Source organism: Ambystoma mexicanum, chromosome 3q, assembly GCF_040938575.1.
Source record: "Ambystoma mexicanum isolate Mex_15411 chromosome 3q, UKY_AmexF1_1, whole genome shotgun sequence".
In the NCBI taxonomy this organism is placed as follows: domain Eukaryota; kingdom Metazoa; phylum Chordata; class Amphibia; order Caudata; family Ambystomatidae; genus Ambystoma; species Ambystoma mexicanum.
The window spans coordinates 60,836,426-60,864,257 of record NC_090926.1 but is presented as its reverse complement, the minus strand read 5'-3'; the positions used below and the strand labels follow the sequence as shown (position 1 = coordinate 60,864,257).

Below are 27,832 nucleotides of genomic sequence, written 5' to 3'. Positions count from 1 at the left end.
CTGCCCCTGCCGTTTCCATCGCCTGATATCCTGGAATATTCTAGGTGGTGGAAATGCCAGTAAATACCCATTCCATGGAGAGGACTGCTGGAATTACTGGCACCGGTGGCACTGAGCTGGTTATTCTGGCACTTATTTGCCGGAAGGGGCCTGATTTACCAGCAGGTCATGCCTGGTGGTTAGTCAGTGTTCCCACAGGCAAACTTGTGTTCCTCAGTCCAGAAAAATTGATGGTTCTGGAAATTACCTGCAATTCTACTGCCAATTTCTCCTGATGAGGGAACTTGAAATGACCCCCTATGTCATCCTCTAGCGTTCTCTTTTCCTTTCAAATTAGGTTGGTCTGAAACATTGTGCACTAGACATAGGGAGGCTAGCTTTCCCTCATGTGTATGCAGTATCATGTTTTCTGTGACCTGGCTGCTCAAACCTCTATGGGATCCCAGTCTTGCTAAAATGTGGATTATGAGAATTTCCTATATGTGACATCCTTGCCAAGGACTCGGGGAGCACTGCCGGCACCTACTTTGTATCCTTGTTTGAAAAATTGAGCAGTCTTTGCTAGTTAGAGCTTTTGGGGTCATCAAGTTGGCACTCATCAACTGCTCTATAATTTAGGCAGGACAAGACTCAAGGATCCATTTTACAGAAAAAAGTTTCAAGACTTCAGAAATCTGTTTTCCTCACTCAGTTTACCCACATGCCAATATCCCTAAACGGGCTCCTCTTTTTTTTGCATCTCGAAAAATCCTTTCAACTGCTTTTTGAGGTCTGACAAAACACCAGATGCCATTGACTTTCCCACACCCATATAGGATCTGGAGATTTTGGTTTTCTCAAACCCAACCCAGCATATTTGTGAATTTCAAAAGCTTGGCATATAGCTCTGAGAGAAGGAAAACCATGGTATCTGTATCTGTTTAGCTTTCTGCTACATCAGCAAGTAAAGCAGAGACACTGTTCTGGAAAAGGAAGGAAACCCGCATGACTCTCAACAAGTCACTACAAGATATCTTAACTCCCCACAGACACACCCGCCTTCGCTTGGTGTGCATTGCCCCGTAAACCCCACTGTGAGTTCACAGAACAGTGCAGCGTGACAAGTTTGATCAATGACAAGACTTGCCAATCTCTCCGTTTGCACAGACAGCCTAGCGGCCATTGGATTAAAACCCAACAGGTATGTGATTTGCTTGGTGCACCTCCACAATAATAAAACATCCACTCATACTGTCATTAACCTCAGGACAGGTATGAAGGCAGGGCGGCTAACTGTTCAGCACATGTCCAAAAATGGTTAAAAGTAGAGAGCTTATCAACCTTTCTACAGATGGACACTGCTAATACCTCAAGTAGAAAAGGGAGCTTATTTCAAGCAGCAAAGTCCTCAAAAGACCCTGTTAGTAGAGCAGATAATAGTTTTGAAAGCACCTCTTCAAAATTCAAGGAGATCTCATTAGCAGAACATATCATCCATCAATAGAACTAAAGAGTGAACCATTGAGATCCAGAGTCTTTCCATCAGTTGAAAACAGGTTCTACTATTAGAAATTATTGGAGGCCAATGTGCAAGCATTGTACATTTTTCGATTTTCCATCAGTCAAACAGAGGCTATTTCGAGTGAACAAACCCAAGAGGTTTCAGCAGTAGAACCTCTCAAAACATGGCTTTTTCAACAACACCTGACCAATGACTAATTCCAATGGACGCACGCACCGCCGCACAGACCTCACAGTACTGCGTTACTGTTAAAAGATGCCAGCCGAAATGCTCGCTACGCACACTCTGTTCAGCGCTCTGCTGCTCTCGAGTTAGGTCCGCGCTTTAAACAATAAAATAAAATAAAATAAATCCATAAGGTGATCAGAGGAGTGGCAAAAGGGTAACCCAGTATTCTAGGTGTTTGTATATTTGCCTGTCTATTTTGGGAAAGGTTTTCGGTGAAAAAAACAATTAACTGTTGCCTTTTCCCCCTTCAAGGTGACAGACGAGGGAGTCAAAATATGGGACTTCTAGTTATGAACACCATATTCTTGAGACTACACAACTGGCTAACTACGAAACTAAACGAGTTAAACCCACACTGGGATGGAGAGAAGCTGTACGAGGAGGCTCGTAGGACCGTGGGCGCTTTACATCAGGTATGATAGTATTAATGTGTGGACAAATTGAGTATGGATGGAAGGATGGTCGGATGGATGGATGGATGGATGGATGGATGGATGGATGGATGGATGGATGGATGGACGGACTGAGTTTGGGTGAGCTGGTTTAACTTTGTGTGTCCTATAACATGGAAAAGGCATTTTTGGCACTGGCCAATCTGGGTTTTGTTCATGTGAATTAAAGAATGCTGCCATGTGTCACTGTTTTCAAGTATAGTCTTCTGTGTGCCCACTTAATCTGCCCCAGAGAGAAAACTCTGATTCGGTTCAGTGGGCTGGTTTTTGTTGATTCCTCCCCAGAAATACTTTTCACTTGGCACAACCTACCAGGAACCTCCCGGTGGGGAGTGCATTCCTTGCCTGGAATGCACTCCCCACCGCACTGAGAGCCAACCTACCCTACACTAGATTTAGATGTAACGGAAAAAGCTGGCTCTGGACTAATGATGACCTACAATCGGCACCTTTGCGCTAGGCCCGGATCTATTATCTCATTTAATTACCATGATACCTCTGAAACCGGACAATAGACTATCTCATGTAAGGGACCCGTATTTTGTATCTTTGTATCTTGTATTCACAGCTTGTACATTCTGTATACCCGTATCGCAAATTCATCAATAATACATGCAATGCATTTTCTGTATGTATCCTATGTATGTAACCTAAGCTGCTGCGCCCGGCTACCCTTGTGTTTGGAGCGCATTATCAAATAATAACCTAAACTAAACCACACTGCTCTTAGTTAAAACTCAAGCAACCAAGCAGCGTAAAACGGTCTCCCATTCTTGGGTTCCCCACATTTTTCTCAAAACAGTAAGGTCCCTTATTTGCTCAAGAACTCTTAAAGTCAAACTCTAGTTAGTAAAGCATACTTTAATTTGCTCTATATTCTCGCCTATGGAGGGATTTCTGGGGAAGGTCTCTGTTCTGACGGTAAGGGAAAAATTAACTGGCCGTTTCTGAAGCAATTTACGATCCCTCTCTTCGCCCTCCTCTCATCCCCCTATTTGACAAGTCAGTGCGGGCTGTAGCTAGCTTTGCCCGCAAGTCCATCTTGTGAACTCAGTGCTGTTATCCCCAATTATATTATACCAGAAGGAATTACAGACCAGTGTTTATTCCTCCTCTCATGCCCATCATTTACAAGTATGTTCACTTTCCGTACAATCTAAATCACCCCTTGAAATGAGCCTCCCGGCACTAAACACCATTCAATGTAAAAGCTAAGAGAGGTAAAGAGGACCTTCTCAGGAAAATAAGATTAAGAGTAGATTAGCCCTACGAATGCAGACGAAGCATTGAAAAGCCTAGCTTTGTACCAAATTGGCAGCTCAGCCGTGCAAAGGGCCCTTCTGTGTATTCAGTTAATTGACATATCAGCATCCAGCCTTGACCAGTAGCGCCTGAAAGTGTGATCAGATAAGTGAGCGGCTTAAAGGGTGCTGTCCAGGCTCCATCCTGCCCCTAATATCATATAATACTTACACAGAGCCTAGTCACACACTCATGAGCTGGCATGGTCTTCATGACAAATGATACACCAATCCATCTTAAATTGCAAGCTGATTGCAGCCCTAGTATTCCTTCCGTGACACTTTGCCTTCAGGACATGGAGAGATGGGTGGATGACAAACGTCATTTCTGTAGCAGTCCTCCATGGTGGACTCAAAGTTTTAGAGTTTCTCTTTATTAAGCCTTGACCTATGTTTGTTTCAAAGGAGAGAACCTTGCCACCATTCAGTTACTCTTGCCGCTATGTTTTGATCAGTAGTACCTCTTTCCATCATCACCTGTTAAGCCAAATTAGCACACTTCTATTATTTGCTTTTGAGTCACTGTGAGGGGCCCTCTCCTTCCATCTACACTGGATAAGAGCTCTTTATCTGGTCCTGCTTAAGATGCTGCAGCTGGCATGGAAAGGAAACACCATACTGTTTATGTGTGTGGACTCCTAGTGCACACCTCAAGAGCTTGCACCTTCTCTGGATCAGCGTAAAAGTTCACATCAGTGATCTTTGGCATGCCAATGACAGTAGACAATGTTGGTAGCAGTCTTAGTGGCAGCTCGTGACTTTTTTAATTAAAGGGGTATAAATGTTTCTCACAAGCATGCACAAGTGACCAACTGTATTGAGAGAGCCCAGGAGGGTCTTTGAGCGATTCACCCCTGACAAACATTTTAAAATAATGGGTTAAAATGGTGCATTTTGCAGCACACGCTCTGTGAAACATTTGGTCCAAAGCCACACCATTTGCAATGAATGTGTAGGGTAACTCATGAAACCATCCAATAGATGCAAGTCACAGGAACATTCTTCAATGCATTTCCTCACAATATATGCCATTGTAAAAAACATTTTCACAATATCTGTGCCCGTACATTTCTCGGTTGCCCCCATGTGTACCAGTATTGCCACATAAGAACATAAACATGTTTATCTTGCACATAATGCCAGTAATGAGAGCATAAGAAAACATGTCCATGGTGGCTCTACCAATATATGCCAGTATGCACATATAAGAACATAGTCCTGTTGGTTTTTCAGTAAAAATGGCAGCCCACAACAGGAAAACATGTCTACACTGGCTGGACCAACGTAGGCCAATCTAGCCATTTAAGAACATTCATCATGCTGATTTTACAATTCGTGCCAATAATAAATGTCATGCTACAAGAAGACAATCTGTCCAGCCTGGCTGCACCAATGTAGGCCAGCCTCGCAACGCAATAGTACCTATCATGTTTGGTTTACTCTTGATGCCCAGTACATAATGCAATGCCACATTAAGAAAACATGTCTGAACTGGCTACACCAATGTAGGCCGTCTAGGCACATAATAATGCTTGTCGTGTTTGTTTGATCATTGAGGCCCAGTAATTAATCCCACATCACAGAAAGAATATCTATTTGGCTTCAGCCTGCCAAAGCCCTCTCAAATACAAACCAGAGCACATAGCACACCTATGCAGCATAAACATGCTCCCTCACATGGGCACTCATACACTGTACACACACTCAGTCAAACGTGCACCCATACACCAGACACGTGCTCATTCACACATGTACCCATATACTACACACTCTCTCATCCCCATATGTATACACACTAACATACATTCAGAGTCAGGACTCTGCTCCTTACATAGACTCACAAAAATGTTCTCTGGCTCGAGCACAGCATGAATCAAGAAGCGTAGGAGCTGATGCACTCACCTATGATTGCCCTGTGGGAATGCTCCCACACACATTAAGACCTGCAGTTCCCCAGCCTGTATCCCCAATGGGCCATGCACAGCTGAGGAAGAAAACACTCTGGCCTTACACGACTCATTCAGAATGCACTCTGTGGAACCCAAAATGTTAAAGGGAAACAATGTTTACCTTTGACAGTTAAAGCAGGCACAAGAGTGCTATCTCAACTACAGCAAGCAGCAGGGCAAGCACTTCATGTTTTTACTGGGTTGGCCTGTGTCAGGAGTCATGAGTAAGAGTCAGGCTCATAGGCATTATTTTGGTTGCTATACACTTTTATTTTTTAAACAAAAGGTAATGTGATTGTATGAAGTCCTATCTTTCCCTGACTCTATGAGGATTTTCCCTGCCTCATCAAAACTAAGGTTACTGTCAGAATGTTCAAAGTAAATGAAGTCCTCCGTCCTGTGTCCTAATACCCTAACCTGACCCTCACATGCTTAACCTATTATAATGTCAAAAGGGCCAAGTGTCTTTTGCTGCCACCTGCAGCTATTCTCCAGTAGTTCAAAGCAAAGCTCCCAAGGAGCAAATAAATTAATCAAAGCTCCATCCACTTCAGGAGAGGCTTTCTCCTTGTTCTCAGTTCTACTCAATTCATACAGTTCACCATTCGTTTCCACTCTTCACTTGATATACTCTCCTACCAGGAGTGTGTACCAATTCCTAACAAAAGAACTTCAAGACCTGCAGGGGTTTAACCCTTCCCGTGAATAAAAATTACAGTGTTCTCTACTTTTGACGGGATATGGATCTTCCCTTTATTTTCCTTCATACACAGTTTATCATTTCCTTGCACTTGGTTCATGGTATACTCTTCTGCCAGGACTCTGTAACACTTCCATACACTATTAACTTTCACTTTGGTTCCTAATATACTTTCCTGGCAAGAATTTTCAGCGACTTTCCCTTCCCCTCATTTGTAGTTTCAATATCTTCTCCTTGCACAGTTCACAATTGGATGTGAGTCCAAGATCCGCTATTTCCTGTGCCCGATTAGGCTTTTTCAAACTATAATATGAACTTCTACACACGTTCCGAAGTATATTGGCTTTAGCTTCAACTTGCTTTCCAATCATACAATGGTTCTCAGTCTCTTTTCCATACAGGTCTTGGACCTTTACACACGGTCCCAGGGTTCCTCTCTCCCTGATTGACCTTCCCCAGTTTCTATTTAGTAGACACTCTGGTATGCGGTAGACCGGACATAGTGCCCCGGCTTCCCAACCCTTCTGTGCAGGTTCCCTGTCATTCTTTGGCGGCTTTGTCGACCTTCGCATCCACCGGTTCTGTCAGCCTCGTGCTGTTGGCTCAGATTGACACGTTGTCCACCCCAGATCTCTGCTACACATCTGCCTCCTTCAGCAGCCTTCAATGGTCACGGTGCTGAAGCGGGAAGGCTCCTTCCTGGGGCTTGCTCAGGACAGCGTCTCCAAGTTCACTGTGACTCGGCAAGACCATCTGCTTCCTTCTCACGTCCCGACCGGCATCAGGAATGAATTCTCCTTCTCTCTTTGGTTTGCAGCTTTTTAATGTCCTGGCACCTATCACATCATAACAACTAGAGTGCATATTTTGATTCTCAGTTTCGCTGCTCTTTAGTCCTCCTCTTCGTCTCAGTACCATCATTCACATTGGGGTTTGTATGAATTTTGTCATCAGTCATGACTAGCTGTTCTAGTCCCACTCTACAGTATGCCATACAGCATTGGGAAGGAAATAAGGTGTTGTTTTTCCACAAGGAAATGGGGAAATACCATGTTCTATCTAGCGAGTCTCCTTTATCCCCCTTAGGGTGGTCACCCCTCATGTAGTCCTCCCTCAGATAGTCACCCTAAGGATCAGAGTCAGGTAGTTTCTGCCTTTCCCTGGCCACATGAGGGAAGATTTCCCTCGGGGAATCTGTGACGACTATGCTAAATTTGTCACACCTCGCTCGTCTGTAATGGGTGGCAGGTCGGTGACAAAATAAAAAATAAACATAAACCAACACAGTAGTGCTTTCCAAGTGCTGAGGCTTGCCCGAGTGCTGGTGTACTATGCCCCCACCAGGGTTTTCAAGATCATAGAGCCTCACTACAAGTTTGGCAAATACGGGTAAAACGTAGAGGTAACACCTACCGCCAAATTACAGGTTTTGGTGGAATTACTGTGATACTTTGTTCTTTGATTAATAGGTAGTGAATTCCTGAGTCAGGGCCCTAAAACCAAGAACTGCTTGCCACCTCTGTGAATATAACAGAATGCAGCTACAGCTAAAAAAACATTGATTTGCTGCATGAAGGGATCGGATCAGATGATAGAATTGAATCTTGCTTCTAAGTATGCTGAGGCTAGTCTATTAATGCATTTAAAAACCAGTCAAAGAACCCTAAATGTGATTCTCTGCCTTACCAGTAACTAGTGAAGAGACCTACGAAATTGGGAAATTGATGGCAATGGGAGCACTTGATACATTAGTCTGATGGCCACATTTTGTGGGACTTGCAGATGTGGCATCTGCTTTTCAGAGATACCTGCAAGCTTAGCATTTCCATAATCTAATTTTGAATTAATTAAGGTAGCAATCACTAATGCTCCGTCAGAGGCAGGGATGAGGGAAAAAAACATGTGAAGAAGTCAGAAGGAAATAGATTTAAATATTTGCCCACCCTGGGATTCCTACCCCAGGTTAGATGGCAAGATGCATCCCAAATGGTTTACCTTAAGCGAGAAAGAAGAAGCCAGTGCAAATATGGTAGTGGGGGATGGCAGTCAGGAAGAATCCATTTGGACCGAATATTAGCTTTGCTTTGAAGGGATTGAGTTGTACGTAATTGAGAGACATCCATTCTATTCCTTTAGAAGCACAGTCCACCATATGCTGAAGAGAATCGCTGGGATTATTAACACAAATGTAGATCTGTCTAACATCTGTTTAGGAGTGTTCATAAAAGTTGACTGTTGAGAAAATGTGTATGAGAGTCTAGATATAGATGTTGAAAAGCAGTGGAGGTAAAGAAGGAACCCTCGAGTACTACACAAATAACTGGAAAGGGCTCAGGGTAGTGGCTTCCTGTTGAGTATGACAGGTTAAAAAGGACCTGCACCACCTCAGGGGTTTCTGGGAGACGCAGGCGACTTTGGTCAGCCTAGACAGCAACATGTCACAGTATACAGTGTCAAATGCTGCAGAAGGGTCTGCATCATGTGCAGAGATCTGTGTGTATGAGGGAGAAATGACTCAGCCTTTCAACCTTCCAAAGCTGCTAAAATAAGTACAGAACACCTGGAAAATGTTCAGATTTCATGGCACCTGCAAAGAGAATCACATTAGGAATGTATGGTCCGCTTTTCATACTTCAGAGTGACTGCCATTGTGGTGCCTGATATTATGATACAGGGATAGCTTGGCTTGCGGGGATTGTCACGGGTAGTATAGCTCAGTGACAGCGCGCTCGTCTTGGAGGAAAGACGCAGAGCAACACAGGTTTGAATCCCTGGTCCGTGCTTAGAAATCTCTTCAGTACTAAGTACGTTGTACTTTTTTTAAATAATAATTATAACTCGAACCTACATATTTGCAATAGAGGCAGTTATGCACTAAACGTGACGTGCGCCTTCGTGGGGCTTAACGATGAAGAATGCTGAGGAAGTGGAGGAGATGTGTTCAATTGGCTAAGATTGCTGACTGTGGCCCAAGACCTAGATATTAAAAGTGGCTTCAGCAGTGAGGCTAATTGAATGAATTATGGGACAGGTGATCGCTGCATGCCCTGCAACTTTCCCCTACCTTATGTAATTGTTGGCAGTCTCTTGGACTGTGTAGGCGCCACTTAGAAGTGTTTCAACATATGGAAATGAGGTTTGGGCAGAGAAGAGGGGACAGGAGAAATGGACAAGGCCTCCAGTGGTTGTTGAATGGGCTAAGGGTGGTAGGAAGGATGGCGTTTGACTAAGCAAGTGTATTATATTGCAAAGGATACATCTGTGATGTGGCTCAAAATGTATTGAAAGCCAGCTGTGGATGTGCTGGGCAAGTGTCGCTGGCAGTTTGGATGTGTGAATAAAAGGAAAACATGATGCACACTGAACTTTGGAGTATGAGACCAACTGCAAGGCTTAAGGATGGCCAGGAAATGCTCTTGCAAAGTAACAAGGAGCGATGGCTACATTGCCATCCTCCTTTCATTGAAGTAAGGCAAAATGCATATCTGTGTAATAGCTAACAATTAGCTGGGGGATCAGCCGGCTTATGTGGTTTTGGTGGGAGTAAAGGTTTCTGCTTGTCTAGCAATTGGGTTCAGGGTTTGCAGCATCGGGGGGAGGGAGGGGTGCGCGGGGGCAAGAATGGATGGGAAGTGGAGGAAAGTTGATGGTTCAAAAGCATCCAGGGACTAGGGAAGGTCTACTATTGTAGGTCTAAACATTAATTAGGGCCCCCTGGTACATGTATTCCTAGTCCAAGGAATGATCAAGATTGGGCTTGCATATCTGAAGAGGAATGGAATATAGAAAAGAAATTGGATGGTTATGTACCTTGCTAAGGCAAGTGACTAAGGGATTCCAGAATGCCCTACTATCTGCCTTGCCACCCCCACCTTCCCCTCTGCTTTTCTTTCTACTTCACTTCTCTCTGCCTCCTATCTTTTGCCGGATCAAACAGCACAACTCAATCAACACACTAGAATAGGTGCAGTGGGTGTTTTCCTATGGCATTATATACATTGGATGTTTTGATCTTTTTGTATTTTTGCTATCTCACTCACAGTTTACCCTCGCCTCCCTCAGCCGTCCATTTCCCTTCTCCTCCCCACTACCTCCACTCTCCACACCACTCATGCCCATGTCCCTTTCACTTGCCTGCTTCATGCACAGTTGCATCCCCCTTATCAGGAATCCACCTTTTACCCTTCCCACGCTCCCATGTACTTCTCTTCTACTTTAACTGCCTTGGTAAATAGCATTAAACCTTTTGCCACTATACTCCTACTCCTGGTGCATTCTCATCTCCCTCCCACAGGTACTTTCTATTCTTGCTTCCCAGTTTCTATTTGTTCTCACTAGGAAATCCTTCAAGAAATGATTTTATCGTCTAGCTTCCTAACAGCTAACTCTTAGGAATTACTCCCCACCACAGGCATTGAACTTGTATATAAAACTCCCCCATCTCTTCACCACTTATCCTCAACATTTCGTTTTACGTTCCCTTTTTACACAGTCTACGCTTGACTCTGCGACACTTGCCATCCAAGCTGGGAAGTCCATAAATTATTATTTTAGGGTTTGCTTTGGGTTAGTAAATGCAAACCGTAAACAAACTAGCCTCCATGCTACAACAGCCTGCTTCAGTGCATCTGGAGCGCATCACACAGCCATGCACCACATTTAGCACTGCAGAATAATTTTGTTGAGGTGTGTGCCCCGGGATCGGGTAGCACCTGTGGAGACAGGATTCCTGGAAGGCGTCCGAACTGGAGAGGCCAGGCTGGTGTGGAAGTGTCACCGGCTGATACTATACAATAGTAGAAACTCCAACCCTGCCCGGTAGGACAAGGGAATGGGGGAACCCCCCAGACGTCACAAGACTTCCCTGCGGGTCTGATGTAGTGACTGCACCGGGAGGGATGGTGATGCAACAGACGAAAGGTGTGGAGGATGTACTGGAGGTTCTTGCAGAATAAGGACACCACAGAGAAATAGGCGAAAGAAGAGCCTGACAACGTGGTGTTCTGTAGTCAGGAGAAATGGAGGACCAGGCAACTTGAGAAACCAAAGGGGAACAGGAGAGGAGAACCAATTGGCGAGCCAAGGTAGAAGTCAGTAACCAACCAAGGTGGCTGATTGGCAAGCTGACCCCAGGGCAGACAGCGCAGGAGGAGTCCCCCAAGGGACCCACAGGGGAACCAGGAGAGACTAGGACCAGGGAACTGGCTGGAGAAGGCTGGAATCAGGTAAAGGCTGGCAGAGCAGGAAACAGAGAAACCAGGGAACCGGCAGGGGAGGGCAGAAGCAGAAGATTGCAGGCAGAAACTGGATACGGGCGCTGCTATGGCTAGTCAGGAATGAACTGCGTTAAGACGCGATTCGTTCTCTGACTTAGCCGCTATTTACGGCCCTCGGCGTGAAGCCGAGGCCTGAAGCGCAGGCTGGACCGCGCATGCGCAGCCGCCCTGGCCAGAAGTGAGAACGAGGCTTGACACACAAGCCGCCGGCCTCCGCGTATTGCGGCGCATGCGCGTGCCCGAAAACAATCCGAGGTTTCGGATGTCGGGAGACTCCTCTCCCGACTAGCCGAAACCTCGGATAGACCCGCCAAGACTGGCAGCGTCTCGCCGTCCCTCAGGTAAGTGGTCTAACAAATTTATTTATTTATATATACAGGAGGAACAATGCTCTTTTGATCACAAACGAACATACAATAGATAAGAAATCAAATTTGAAAAGAAGCAGTGAGCTTCTTACAATACAGTGAGTTTGAGGGATATTCTGACCAGGTTGTGGAGAGGAGTAAATGGAACAGTCACCGTGGACAATTCATAAGCAGACATACATAGATTAAGGACAACCAACATTGGACATTTTTAAGTGCGGCTGTGCTCTGGATGTGACCATGATTGATGAAGTGCTAGAGTGGAGGCAGAGGAATTGAGAGACAGAGGCAGGTTAGAGGCGAGGGAAAAATATTAGCTAGCAGGCAGATGGGAGGTACGTTAAGAGGGTAACTCGGAGGCAAGGAGTTAGGCTTTTAGTTTGGTTTTGAACAAATCCGTGTAGACTGTTTCTCATTTGTTCGGGGGAAGAGAATTTCATTCCATTGGAGCAACAAGAGGGAAAGAGTGCAAGTGAGAGAAAGCACAGAGAGGGTGAGGATGCCCAAGGCTAGTCAAGGAGGCAGAGCAGAGATTACAAGAAGTCTTGTAGAGTTGGATAGAGGAGGATAGATACAGAGGTGCCTTAGAGTGGATAGATTTGTGAACCAGAAGAGGACATTTTTAATCTGGCCCTGTTTTGCATCGTAAGCCATGTAGCCTGGTGACTGAACAAGGAAGTAGGTGTGAAGTGAGGAGTTCAAAGAGAGTCCTGGTAGGAAAGTTAATGATCTTGTTGAGAGGACAGGATGCATAGTTGGGGAGACAAAGAGAATGCTGGCACAGTTGTCCAGTTTAGAGAAGACAAGAATGGTTAAGAGATGCTTGGAGGTGTTGAAAGGAAGGCAGTGCCTGATTTTCCTAATATTTAGGATGTTGAGGTGAGCTGCTGTTCCAGTTTTGGAGATGAAAGTAGAGATGATGTGAGAAGAGTCATAGATGCTGCCAAGGTTTCTAGTTGAAGATGAGTAGGGGAGAGTGTCACGTGGGAACTGGATAGGCAGAGGAATACATGATAGAGAGCTTTTGGCAGGGAAGAAGAGCATCTCTGTTTTGGTAGAGCTTAACATCAGAGAGTGAAGCCATCCAACACTTGCAACCAACTGTGTTCTAGGAGAGCAGGATTGTACCTTTAGGCAAAAGCCTATGTTCTAACCACTATCTGATCACCCTGATTGGTTACCCATACCCTGCCGGGTGCTAATGGGGTGGTGGTGGCCTTCCAGATGCTCGTTTTACAGTGCATCTCCTGCTACACACATCCTAATGGTAACACTGTACAACACAGCAATCAAAGATTGACACTTATGGTCTCATTAGAGCTGTGGTGGTAGCATTAAAACAGTCCTTATTTTACAAAGACTGCTTTTTTCAATCCCCAACATGGCTCAGTTTATAGCCCCAGTAGTATTCCAAATGTAAATACCACCAGATTACAAGGTCGAAATATAGTTTTTAAGAACTCCCAATTTTCATATCCACCCTAGATGTGAAGGTCAAAATAACACCAGAATATTTAAAGTGTTTTTAGCCTGTACAGAGGGGAAGGGCAAGTGATTCTTTCAGTACAAGGAACACTGTTTTCCCGTGGGGACTCCTGAAACAGGAAAGAAAGTGGGCAACTCTGATGCCCACCTTCACATCACCTTTGCCATGTAATACAAAAAGGGTCCCCCTTCCCTGCATATAAAAATGTGCACCAGTGGTATGCCCCGCTACTTATTGAAGAGGATAGCAATGGGGAAAATGATGTCAATTTAATGAAATATAGCCAGAGATATTTAAGTGTTAGGAGCCAGTCTCACCACAATACTAGCGATAATGCTGCAATGATAGGTTGGCCCTCAGATTACTAACGGTGATAATGGTAATTATCAGCAGTGGTAGTCCTTCCTAAGCGATTTTTTCTAGGCTGATACAATGAAAGTATATGGTCATTTGTTCCAGTTACAAAGTGAGATGTAGAGCCAGCATATAAAAGGAGGGAGGGTGGCAGTTGGCCCTCAGCTTGTGTAATTTGAGGTTTCAAATATGAAGAATTAAGAAATGCAATCTGATTAAAAGCTGTCATGGTTCGCCCGCATCACAGCGGTCAAAATGACCATTCTCCCCCGCCTCCTCTATGTAGTAAGCTCACTGCCAGTGCCAATACCACCAGCCAAGATCCGGGAGCTGCAGGACGCGGTATTCAAATTTATATGGCATAATAAGAAACCTAGAATCCAGAAACGAACCCCAATGCGCTCCCCATATATGGGCGGTCTGGGAGTTCCAGAAATGGACAGATACATTATGGCGGCACAATTAGTGCCAATGCTGAGATGGGCGAAACCAGAAGACCATAAAGGATGGTGGAGAATCGAACAAACAGTCTCATCCGTCCCCCTAATAGCCCATCTGAGCCTGAGCAAAGAAAATTGAAACAACAGAGAAGCCTTACTAGAAATGACGAAATGGTCTCTACTAAGTTGGGACAAAGCCCGGAAAAAGAAACACATTCCTGGTGGAATGGGTCCATATACGCCACTCATGGGCAACCCAGATTTCACTCCGGGTCTTCAGCGTGGATATTGGGTGGGCTGGGCAGGAGCAGAAACGACGCACCTGAAAGACATGTACAAAGACGCCGCTCCATTGCTCTTCACAGATTGCCAGTTGAAATTCAATATAGGTGAAAACGAACGCTATAGATATGCGCAAATTAGACACTGGATTACTCACCCAACGGTGAAGAAGGCGGGCATGAGAACACCATCGTGCCTAGAACTGTCGCTTCAAGAAGGCAACACAGCAAAGGGGGTCTCTAGACTCTACAAACTCCCCTCCAACGACCAGCCAACCGACCATCTCACATACAAAACCAATTGGGAAAGAGATATGCAAGAGTCACTAACAGAGGTGGAATGGTACCAAATATGGGCGCGTGCACACAGCACCTCCAGATGCACTACAATAAAGGAATCTGCGTACAAATTGTTCCTTAGATGGTATATGACCCCGGACCGCATCCACAAAATTACAAAGTCTTACTCACCAAACTATTGGAGGAACTGCGGGGAGAAGGGAGACTTGTTCCACATGTGGTGGACGTGTCCTAAGGCAGTCGCCTACTGGAAGAAAATACTAAGCTACATAAAAGACATCTCAGGAGTGGACCTGCCGAGATCTCTGAAGACAATTCTCCTAGGAGTCCCTATAGAAGGGAAATACGCAATGTCAGGAGCAACAACCAAACTTATCACCCATCTACTATCAGCAGCCAGAATGACTCTTGCACAAAATTGGAAAAACAAAGAAGGTCCAATTTCAGCATGCTGGTGGGTTAAGATCTGGGGGGTGATGGCTATGGAAAAGATATGCGCCATCAGCACTGGTAAATACCTAAGATTACTAACTACATGAAATCCATTTCATTAACATGTACGGGACAGAGAAGCTCATTTCTTCAAACCCTGCTTGCTCCGAAACACACATGTAACATGAACTCCCTCAAAACGAAGATAATGAGACACTGAGGTTAAGAGGGGGAAGAAAACTTCAAAAGTTTAGAATCTGAAATGTAAAACAATACTTACAGTTGGGGGGGAGAGGATCCTATAGAGGTTAAGAGGTTAATTAAAAGAAGTGGGTGAGTAGGGGATGGGGGAGGAGGGAGGGAGTGAACTGAGGGGAGAACTTGAGGTAAAGCGTATCCCAACGATCTGAAAGACACGAACAGGTGTTAAATGTAGAGCATAAGAGTTTAATGTTGTCAAATGCTATGTTGTAATTGCTTATATGCCTTCAAACCAAAAATAAACATGGTTAAAAAATAAAAAAAAACCTGGGGGATAAGTAACTACATGTTATGTATAAGGCTTGCATTCATCGAGTGAGGTTGTCATATTTAGGATTTGCAGGATGTGTTCTTCCTTGACCATTCCAAGTAGGATCCAAGGAGGAGGGCTGGTACAAGGCAATATTTAGTGCTTTCTGCTAAGTAATGTTGGTACTTTCACATTTAAAGTAAAGCAGATGATACTGTTCTATAACTTTAAAACAGAAATGCTAATAATGTTACATTAACAGTTATGAACAAATGCATTAACGTTCCCAATGAGAGCTTAGTGGCTCTGTTGACAAGCACTGGTACCATTGCATACAAATAAGATATCCCTTCTGAGAAATGTTGCTGCTGCCCAATTAAAAGCAATATGTCCCTTCGGAGAATTGCTGCTCATGGCCCATTATAAGTTGGGAGGCCTGCTGAGAAGTGCTGGCTCTGCAACATTAGATGTATACTCTAAGGTAGACCATAGTTGACCAGCGCATGCACTGGTGTATGACAAATGCTATTCCATCAGTGTAAATTCTAACCAATGTCTTATGTTTGTCATCTGTAGCCATCCAAATTAGCTTTGCGGTGAAAGTGTTATGATGTCAAAACTCTTTGGAAAAGTCAGTACATTCGCTTTGTCACATGATTCTCACAATTGTCGCATCTTCTGGACTTTTAATTGTCTAATCGTTATAAATTGTCAGTATTCACTTTACGTACATTGTCGGATAGACGGGAAACCACTGTTTTGAATGATTAGATAGGGCTTCCTCGGGACTTCCAATGATGTAATCTACTTTTCCTCTCAAATATTGTATATCTTAGTGACTTTATCTTGTTGGCGAGACACAGGTGTCACGACGGACAGTGTTTGACAAAGTAGATAAAGTTCGGAGGTGAGGAGAGGACGTGATCCAGTGTTTGCAAAAAGAATCAAGAACCTCTGTTTATGATATGTTCCCACAGCAGCGCAGCAATAAACTGCGGATTAGGGGGATCTTGAGTCTTGATAACTGCTTTCCAGTGAAAAGGGCAACTGTAATGGGTCGTTCAGAGATACATGGGTGAAGAAGAGGCTCTTCAACATAACACAAGGAAAGATTGGAAGCAAGCAGGGTTATTTTAAGCCTTACATGGCTTAGTTGCAGGGCTTAAGGTCTCAATGTGTGACTGCGACTATGCATTTGGTGCATGGTGTTTGCTACTGGTATAGAATGTAGAATGGAATGGTGATGTGGGGTTAGAGAATGTGAAGTAATGTGAGTCCGTTCATGAGATGTTTGCTAGTAGGCAGTTGTTTAATAATTGTAAGCAACGTGTGCCTGGGAAGAGACCAGCAAGTATTTATTTCTATTTATCTATTGAAGAACGGAGTGTCATTTCAAACAGAAATGACTCACAAAGTAGTCAGTATCCGAGAGCAGGAACAGTCCTAGGGTAAGCTGCCTTTACATAAGAGCATTGTTGTACTGAATGACATATTCACCGGGTGGTGAAGGGGTGAGAATAGGAGCATAATACACAGGCGCTTGGTGAACATTACAACATTTTTAACATTGAGAGCCAGAGGCCAGCATTTACATGATTACAAATTACGTAGGGTAGTCTAAGGGCAGAATGCAGGAAAGGTGGGTGGGTGTGGATAGCAGAGTTGCTAGGTTTGCAGGGATATTCTTCCAGTTCCTGCGGGTGGATTTTGAGTATCATTTTGAAGAGTTCCACTGAAGAGATGGCACCACAGACCGCCTCCACCTGTCAACTCTTAACGCCTGCTCAGCCAACAAACACTCTCCTGACATCTGTCTCCTTCTTGAAGACATTGACCTTGACATTCTCGCTCTTACCGAGACATGGTTCAATGCCAGCTCAGTCTCTGCTTTTGACTCCCTGATGGCTTCAAGATCATCTCCAAGCCTCGACCTCACCGCACTGGCGGGGGGGTGGGGTTGCCTTAATCTTCTGTTAGTGGGTTCCTGCTTCCATCTTACCTACCCAGCTTTACTCTTCCTTTGAAAACCTGGTTTGCAAGTTGGTCATCTCTCCCACCTCTACCCTGATGATTGCCACCATTTACCGGCCTGCAGGCACCACCACCCTACTCCTCTCTGAATGGACTGACTTCTGCTCTTCCTTACTTTCCTCCACATCCAATCTCCTCCTACTTGGTGACTTCAACATCCAACTGAAATCTCCAGGCTCTACATCCATTCTCTTCAGTGACCTCTGTACCTCACTTTCCCGCTTCATTCTCCCTTCTGGGCCAACCCACTCACCTGGATACACTCTTGATGCCCTCATACACTCTGCCCTCTCTCCCCCACACTAGTCACCCCTCTCTCCTGGTCTGACCATGCTCTCCTCTCCTCCCAATTGAGTCCCCTTGGCCCCCTGACCGCCCCCCGAAAGTCCCACCAACCTCATTCGCTAACATCCACCCAATGAAACAAGTGTCTGCGGATGCCTTTGCTTCCACCTTCATCCCCATCACCCACCCACCTCTCACTCTACTTCCGACTCTGCGCTCAGCAACCTCCACCTTTCCATCACCATTACTCTTGACATTCTTGCCCCAGTCATGAGGAGCCGCTTGAAACCTGCCTCTAAGCGTAACACCTGATCCGATACTGAACATGCAGCCCTGAAACGTAAGTGCAGGGCAGCAGAACGGAAGTGGCAAACCTCAGGCTCATCCTCTGACAAAATGACCTGTGCATGCCCTAAGGGCAATACAGACACTCCATCTATGCCAAGAAAAGAGCCCACATTCAGGCACGGGTTTCCGGTGCATCCAATTACACTACTGAACTTTTCAAGATCTGCAGGGAATTAGCCAACCCATCCTCAGTCTCCTCCTCCCCTTCTTCCTCCCAGGCCCTCTGCAATGCATTGGCCTCACACCTTTCCTCCAAAACCCAGGACATCCTTACCACCCTTTCTACACACCCTCATAACCTGTCCCACACCCCCTCACCTACACCCTCCTCCCTCCTTCGTCCTCATTCTCCTCCTTCACCCTTGTCACACATGAAGAAGTTACCAGAGTTGTCTGCTCCACAATGGCCTCTTCTAAGCAGGTTTCCCCGTGCACATCCAGGACCATCAAGGATAACATCGGCTCTCTTGCCCCTGCTCTCACTGATTTCTTCAATCACTCTTTTGTCACAGGATCTTTCCCCTCCTTCCTTAAGCACTCTCTTGTGCACCCACTCCTGAAAAAACCTTCACCAGACCCTACCTGCCCTGCCAACTACCACCCTATTTCCATCACCCCCTTTCTGGGAAACTGCTGGAGAAGTTGGTTTTGCCCTAACTCAACTCACACACTGAACTTGTTGGTGGTCTCCACGACCATCAATCTGTATTCCGAGCATCCAGAGGCACGGAAACTGCTCTTCTGCACTTCCGTGAAGAACTGCTTGAATCTCTGGACTCCAACGCCCCAGCTATCCTTATCCTTCTCAATCTCTCCTCTGCCTTTGACACAGTCAACCATTCCATCCTCATACAAAGGCTCTATGATACACTTGGTATCTCGGAACGGGCACTGGACTGGCTGACATAATTCCTTACTGACTGCTCTTCCCAAGTCATCCTGGGCACCTTCTCCTCTCCTACTTCCCTCTCCACCTCTGGTGTCCCCCAGGGCTCTAGCCTCTACCACGTGCTCCTTAACATCTACCTTGCTCTGCTTGCATGCCTCATCTCCTCTTTCTCTTCCAACTTCCAGTGTTACGCAGACCACACACAGCTCTTTTTCAAACTCACTGCTGACCATCTTGCACCCTCCATCATCCCTGACTGCCTATCTGCCATTCAGTCTTCATTCACCACCAAAGATCTCTGCCTCAACGCCTATAAAACTGAGATCCTTCCCTCCGGGACCCCTGCTCCCTTTCCTCTTCCCTTCATGCTGGCCTTCCTCTTAAGGCTCTACCCCTGCACCCTCTTCTGAAGCCAGAAACCATGGAGTCATCTTCAACTCCTCCCTCTCTCCTTTCTCCCTCACACTCAGGGCGTTGCCAAGAAGTCCCACTTTCAGCTCTTCCTTCTCAAAGGAGTTCTCCCTTTTCTCACTTTCCCCCAGAGGCTCAATGGGACCCAAACCCTTGTTCTCTCTAGGCTTGACTATTGCAATAGCCTCCTCCTTAATCTACCATCTTCCACTCTGCGACCCCTCCAGCTAATCCACAATAGGACAGCAAGACTTATCCTTGGCCTTAAGCCCAGGGACCGCATCTCTCCTGCCCTAAAAAGTCTTCACTGGATCCCGGTTGCTGCACGGATTAAATTCAGATCCCTCAGCATCATCCATAAGGCGGTCTGGTTCTGGGGACCACACTATCTTCAACTTGATCTTACTATTGTTGACCACTATGCTCCTCTGGCTCCAACTCTCTGTGTGTAAAGCGGTTTGCTAAACAGAGGGCAGGTGATCATTCGCTTTCCTCAGCTGGCTCCCTCCTATGGAACAGCTGCCTCCTCCCTCTGCACCTTGAGCAGGATCTTCCTAAATTTCGAAAGCTCCTTAAGACTCACCTCTTTACCTCCTCATTCCCTTCCTCTCTCCCCAGGCTAATGCCACAGTTGCTGCTATTGGTGTCCTGGGCTCCTATGCATCCTCAGAGTCCTGACCTGCCACACTGAATTGGACCAGCTCCTGTCTATCCTCTGCACTTACACTTACACCCTCTACCCTGGAGGCTCACACTTACATCCCTAACGGCTCCAGGCCGTGTAGCACTCAACATTCCTAGCACTTCATATGTGACTCACCCATGAGCTCAATCTCCACAGCACTTACCCCCCCTGCCCTCTTCCTTGATACACTTGCACGTTCTGAATACTCACAAGGCATAGTATATTCGTCCTCTTTTCTTTATCCCCCCCACTGCTCTTAAACATTCTGTTTTTTATGTATGTCAATGTATTTTCCACTCCTGCTCCCTCCCTTGCCCTGTGGGCACTTTGAAACTGTATTTTCTTATTGTATAAGTGTCTAACAAGCAAACAATACATAAATAAATAACTAAATAAAATGTGATGTTCAGGAGGAGAGCATTCAAGTGGAGTGTGGCAGATCGGGAAAAGGCGCAAAAGTGGGAGGAGACACAGTGGTCGTAGGGGAATGATAGGTTGTGAAGAGTTGAGAAGCAGAGATTTTGAGAGAGAGAGTACAGCCAGATGCGTTCAGTGAGGTACTAGTGGCAAGACCATGGGTGGAATTATAGATGAGAATAAGGAGTTTAAAGAGACCGATTCTGCATGGAGAGACCTCTAGTGTGCTGACTATGGGTAGAGGTGGGGGAGGATCTGGGTAAGTTGAAAAGGGCGTGTGTCGTAAATTTGAGAACATTCTTTAGAGTAGCAAACGAATAGAGTGGTAGACCAAGAAGTAGGCTTGTGGAATAGACCAGTTTTCTGAGCCCAGTGCTAGAGGTAAGGGTTTTAGCTGAGTGCTGTGTGAGGTGTGGGATGATTTTTCTAACTTTTAGGTGGTTGAGTCTGGCTGCAGAGGCAGTGGCTGTGATGAACTTGCAGAGTTTCTGGACACTGTCAAAGAGAACCCCAAGGAATTGAGCCATGGGCGAGGGGGTGAGGAGGTTAGAGAGGAAAGTGATGAGCGAGGGGAGAGTGAAGTTGGCATTGGAGGCAGGGAGAAAGATGGCTTCTATCTTTGAAAAGTGTATTATGGGACAGCCAAAAGCCAACCAGTGGTAGATGGTGTTAGCAATTTAGTTATGCATTTGGAGTTTGCAGGGATTCAAATGGGAAAGGAGAAGAATATCTGAGTATCATCAGCAAAGAGGTGATAGTTAAAGCAAAAGGAGAAAATGAGTTTGCCCAGGGAGCACATATTTATAGTGAAGAGTAGTGAGCCCAGAACTGATCCTTGAGTAACACTCATTTGAAGGAATGTTGCGGAGGAGATGCTTCTGTGTAATGAGATGAAGAAGGAGTGGACAGAGAGATAGGACAACACTCAGTAGAGTATTGCATCCTTGAAGCAAAGTAGAGAACACATTTGAGGGAAGAAGTAGTAATGTACAGTGTCAAAGGCAGCTGAAAGGTCTTGAAGTATGAGAATGGGGTACAGAGTATAATTGTGGACAGTGGTAAGAGAATTGGTGAGGTGGATGAGTGCATTCTTGGTGAAGTGTTTGGACCAGAATACAGATTGGAGGAGGTCAGCAATTGAGTTTATCTCAATATAGTTGACTATGCTGTTGAAGGATTTTAGAGTGGTAGAGAAGGAGAAAGACAGATCTGTAGAATCTAGGGTTGTTGGGGTCAGCAGTTCATTTCTTTAGGATAGATATGACTGTGTATCTTTTGCAACAGGCTTGGAAGATATAATTTGAGAGAGATAGATTGAATTAGATGGAGAGGTGAGCACAGATTTCAGGTGCAGGTTCCTTAGCAATTTGTGGTGCAAGGGGGTAAATTGGAGCACAGGATGGGTTGACAGAGCGAAGCATGGGTGGAAGTTCAGAGAGGGAGTCAAGAGAGAAGCAAGATAGATATGAGAGTCAGGGGAACAAGAGAGGAGGAGAGAAAGAAGGAGTGGTGGCAGAGATAGAAAGGTGGACAAAGTGTCTGATATTTTTATGATTTTAGTAGAGCATTTTGAGGCAAGGCAGAGAGACAGAGAGAGAGAGAGAGAGAGAGAGAGAGAGAGAGAGAGAGAGAGAGAGAGAGAGAGAGAGAGAAAGAGAAATTGAGTGGTTCTTACGAGGGAACATGGCTTGAAGGGTCATGGATAGTTTGTGAGGGTGCAAGTGGAGAGAAGAAACAAGACTAATGTAATAAGAGCATTTGGCTGACTTGGTCATCCGAGTCTCCTTGTAGGGAGTGAGAGGAGGGAGGGATTTGGTCTTTGTGCCAGCAGCATAAGCAGCGGTGCATTGTTGTCTTTAGCTACTGGATGGCGGGGATATCCATTCTTGAGGACATGAGTGGGAAGGATAAAGGAGTGGGCAGGGTAGTGATCATGGAACAATGTAGACAGTGCATAGTCGAATTCAGTAAATGCAAGCTAAATGGAGTGTGTAAGTGGAGGTGAGAGTGCTTGGAGTGAGATGTTGGCTTGGTTGAGGTAGAGGCCAATGAATGTCATGCTTGGATTTACATGTATTATTGATGAGGGAGGGGATAGGAAAGTGGGGGAGAAATAGAGAGGGTGCAGCAAATGAGAGCGTGTTCAGAGGTTGGGGGGTCAACTGTGGGTACAAAGGAGACCAGGAACATAGGAATATAAGATCGAGAGAGTTGCATGTGTGTTGATTGGAAGGTTATGTAGGTTTGCTAGTTACTTGTCAGAGAGAGTGGAGACAATTTGGAGCTTGTTGGACTTAGTCATATTGAAGAGGTTGGTGCACCCATTATGATGGCAGGGATATCAGCTGGGAGTGTTTCAAGTAACAGGTCAAGATCAGAGAAGAAGAGGTTGAGTCTGCCAAATGGGTGGTAGATGATGAGGATAGAAAGAATGTGGGATTGAGAAGTCAGACCAGGATATGTTCAAAGGAGGAGGGAGTGAAATGAGGTAGGGTAGGGAGTGACAATGATCCTTGAGGACAGAACCACTGCCTTTTTTGGAGAGACGAGTGGAGTGATAGAAAGAGGCAAAGTCAGTGTGACCGGCTGCCAAGGTGGGTGTGTGATGGAAACTGAATCCAGGGCTCAGTTATACTCATCTCTGTGAGACTGGGGTAATCGGAATCACAAATATTCACGAGAAAGGAGGTTTTTTGCAGAGGGCTTTGGTACTTCAAAGACCCAGGATGAGATGAATAAGGGGTGTGTAGCTAGACAAATTGTTGCAGTAGATAAAGAGAAGTTGGTAGGATGAATGAGGTTGGAGTGGGAGGGATGGATGAGCGAGTAACTTCCTGAGTGGTGTTTGTGAGATAAGTGAATAATTGGGAAGAGGAGACTGGGGAAGAGGACCCAGAAAAATGTTGATGGAAGAGGGGTTGTGCAGAGGCCATAGGAGAGAGAGAGGAAATAAACAAAAAGGAGGAGGAGCAGGATTGGCAGGAGTGTGGTAGGCAAGGAGGGATGAGAATGGTTTAGTGTGGACCAGGTGGTCTAACCTGACCAAGAAATGCAATTTAAGACATCGCATCTAAGTGAGTAAGAAATGCACCTTCATAAATACCTGGGTCACATCTAAGTGAGTAAGAATTGAAAATGTACGAAATCACAGGATCCTAGTCGACAATGCAGCATATGTAGTGTTATCAAACCAAAGCACCAAACCCTAATAAGTTAAGTATCCTTTAGTTAACAGATATAATCAAATTCAACAGGGTCTCTTGAGCTGTTAGTCACTTGTGTTTTAATGGTTAGCCTCTATGAGTTTTGACCAATAAACATACAGGTCTTCCTGAGGGCTTTCTTCCCTCTTGTACATTGTGGTCTATTTATGATCCAGTAATCACCTAAAATAATAACAGTAGGTGTCTACCCTGGTTTTCTGTGTACGCTAAGCTTGTGCTTATGCAGGAGAAATTCCTGATGCTCCTTATGTCCTAATCAATGGGTCCAATCCAAACGGTCAAGCGTTCTCTTCATGAGATATTTTTGCGCTCATATTCCCTGTATTGATCAGATTGGTAAAAATGTGAAGTGACAACTGCATTCCCATACTATAAATGGCTTTGTAAGAGTCCATGTGCCATATTTTCTTGTCACGCAGCTTTCTGCGTATAATCTAGCCTAGTCGACAATGAACTGTAACTTAAGAAATCACAGGGTCCTACGTGAATAGGAAATGCACTTTAAGAAATCACAGGGTCCTAGACAACCAAGAAATGCAATTCTTAGACATCTCCAGTTCCTAGGCGACCAAGAAATGCAATTTAATTTCATTTAAATTGCATGGAAATGCAATTTAAAGAATCACAGAGTCTCAGAAGACTGCAGAAATTGCAAGAAATTGCAGGATCTTAGGAGACGGGGTAAATGCAATTTGAGAAATCACAGGACCTTTAGGGGATCAAGAAATGCAAATGAACAAATCAAAGAGTCCTAGATGACCAGGAAATATAATTCAAGAAATCATGGTGCCCTATGCTACCAAGACATGCAAATTACAAGGTACAGTTGATATATGCATTGGTAAAAGTGCATCACAGTGATTGCACAGATGTAGGAAATGGTACTTGCATGGTCATTCTGCATTGATGGTTAAATGGATGATGGGAGTAATAAAGCAAAATGGCCTGTCATATGGCTATCCAGGATTTTTCTAGGGCCAAAAGAACCCGGCCTCGTATGTGAAGCCCTTTGCTGTGGACACCATGCAGTGGAGCATCTCTGGGCAAGGATTTAATGTATGCTCAAGGGTTAGACGGGCCAATGAGGGACCTGCCTGATTTCAAAATAGCGACTCATGAACAAAGGCCAGGAAAAAGTGTGGGGCAAGTGCAGGGATCTTCTCCAGCTGAGCCCCAACTCCACCAGGGACTGAGCAGGTGTTGTTGCTGATGACTGCAGGCTTCTAGCCCATGGAAAGTACTGAGACGCTCACTGCTTCACAGGGAAATGGTGGTGAAAGCTAGATCTACAGGCTTGAACTAAGAAGCATCATTGGGCTTGAACGGCCAGTAAGGGAGCTGCCTGCTTCCAAAATGGCCGCTCAAGGACAACCCTCAGACAGAATGGTAGTCCCAGTGCAGGGATCCTCTTCAGCTTAGTCCCAACTCTGAGAAGCTCACTGCTTTAGAGGGAAATGTACGTAAGGAGTAAGTGCAGAATCTGAGAAGAATAAAATGGCTAATCAGACGCTAAAAAAGAAAAGTATAGGCATGTTCCACGCATGGTGCCAGAGCACATAGGCCATGAACGAAAGATGTACGGTGTGAAGTGTGCTTGTAATTAAGAAAAACAAAAAGATAAATCGACATTTATTGAACAAGACCTGCATGGTTGCAAGAAAGTGAGATTTCAAGGCCTGATTTAATATTTGTAAGATAAGACTTTCTTGGCTACTTTAGAGTTAGGGTATAAAGACATGTCCCTCTTACTACATACATATTTGAACCATGCACATGATCAGCAGATCTGTTATAAGATGGTATGATAGTTCAGCAAGTTTGAATGCTCACTCCAGACATCTGTGTTCAGCCTGCGGAACACAAGTTAGCATCTCAGCAGGTTGACACACCGCTTCATCCTTCCTGGGCTTGGTAAACTGAGCACTGTGAGATTGGTTACTAGTAAAGCCTATTTCAACCCATATGGAGGAATGTGGCATGAAGAGGTATATTAAAATATAACATTAATAACATTATATTGTGTATGGTTTTAGAGTCCTTGCCGCAGAAGAAAAACAAAATAAATTATTATACCCAGTTCGGCATGCATTATTCCTGTGTGTAAAGACCTAAAATGAAGTGATGAGACAGGGGCCCTCATTACGAGTTTGCCGGTATGTGCTGGTGATTCCGTGAAACCGGTGGCACCATTTCTGGCAACTGCAACCACAGAATCATCGGCACATCACAACCCTGTGGGAGTGTGCAATCCGGCATGCCGGTAATGGTGCGACCGACATAAAAGAAACACTGTCACTGACCACTAAAGTCGGTGGCACCATCATCAAAAATACCAGTGACACCGTTACTGACGTGCACCTGATGGAAACAGCGGGACCAGAAACAACGTCTTTACAGGAACTGGAAGCTCGCCGGCAGCCATTTTGAAAAACCCAATACACATAAAATCACCACCTTCCTGTTGCCATCCGGTCACTGTGATACCAGCATCCTTACTGCAGCCATGGAATCAAGAGTTCCTGATGTGGGCCAGCGGAAGCCACTCTTCACAGAGCAGGAACTGACCATACTGATGGAGATATAGTGGATAATGCAGGAGAACTGTTCGCCACCGACCACAGGTGGAGTAGCCAGCTCAGCAAAAATGCCATATGGGAGGATATGGCACAGAAGTTGTCAGCCATGGGCCCAGTCCCACACACCCAAAGAGACAGCCACAGGTGGTGGGATGACCTCTGCCTGAGGGTCCACAGCCTGTTTTCGGCCCACAGGAAGGAAAGTATGTGTCATGATGCATACCCCCGCGCATCCAGACCACGTCCATCAGCCCCGGGAGCAGACATCATGTTGCCTTGAGAAAACGCAGCAACCCCTGTTAAGGGCTATCTGGGTTCAGTCCTGGCACCTATGGCGCCAGGCTCATATGGGACATCAGTCCTGGCGCCATAGGTGCCCACTTACCTGATGCAGACCATGCTGCAAGAAGATCCAAACCCATGTGAGGCCTAGGGACTATTTTGTTACTCGGGTGTGGTCGGAGAGGAATACCTACCTGGGACTACTTTGGAGGCTATTTAAACCACGCCCGAAGAGCAGCACACGCTTCGCGTTATTCTGCATCCAGCAGCGTAACATTCACCGTGCCAGCAGCAGCATCCAGCCTTCTGCCACGCCCGCCTCGAACCTGGAGCACCTAGAAAGAGGAAAGAAGCAAAGGTTAGAACAAGAGTATTACCTGATTTCTTACCTGATTCCGGATTAATCGCATCTTCAAAACCAGAGGAAAGACTTTGTTTTAAATGCGTCGCATCGCAGCAGCAGCGGCGCGCCATACTCACCGTTCCACGCAGCATTTCTTCGATCCGGCGCTGTCTCCATCTTTACATCACCGAATCCCGGCACCTAAGGGGGACAAGAAGCAACAGGGTGAGCAGAGAGAACAAACAGAGACAATCTCTTTAGCCGCCATATGCTTACCTGATTTTACTGCCGGAGGTATTATTCATCAGCACGCCACATCTTCTTATGCCGCACCTGTAAGAAAGGAGAAAGCAGCAAGTTTAACCCTTGGCATTATTTACCAGACAGTGTTGGGTAACACAGACTTTTACCGGAGCGCTTTCAGCAGTCAATCTTCTTATTGGGTCAAAGTTGCAAGATAAAAGAGGAATTGGGCAGGAGTGAATTCCAGACATTTTGAACTCTTATGGACTATATACTTACAGCTCTTCGCCAGGACCTTTTGGAGTCAGGATTCGTCTACAACTCTTCCAATATCTTCAGGCCAGTGAAGTAACTGGTCATCAACGCGCCCCTGCGAGCTTCGCAGGATGGAGGGCTCATCCTTCAAGAATATAAGGTGAGATTGCTGAGAGGGCACAGAGGTGATTAGTGGGGAGGACAGTGGGGGAACCATCACTTGAATCCACAAGTGGCTAAATCCATCTCTCCACTTGTAGGAGA

At 45.4% G+C, this 27,832-nt stretch overlaps 1 protein-coding gene across 4 annotated transcripts in view; it reads left to right on the top strand.

The window, feature by feature from the left end:
- The window catches only part of LOC138582114 (lactoperoxidase-like), a 464,456-nt gene that overhangs the window by 236,152 nt on the left and 200,472 nt on the right, over nucleotides 1–27,832 (top strand). For all 4 annotated transcript variants that reach the window (XM_069653095.1, XM_069653094.1, XM_069653093.1 and 1 more), the window contains one exon: nucleotides 1,982–2,142. In XM_069653095.1, coding sequence (XP_069509196.1) covers nucleotides 1,982–2,142 — 161 coding nt within the window. The remainder of the gene's footprint in view (nucleotides 1–1,981; nucleotides 2,143–27,832) is intronic.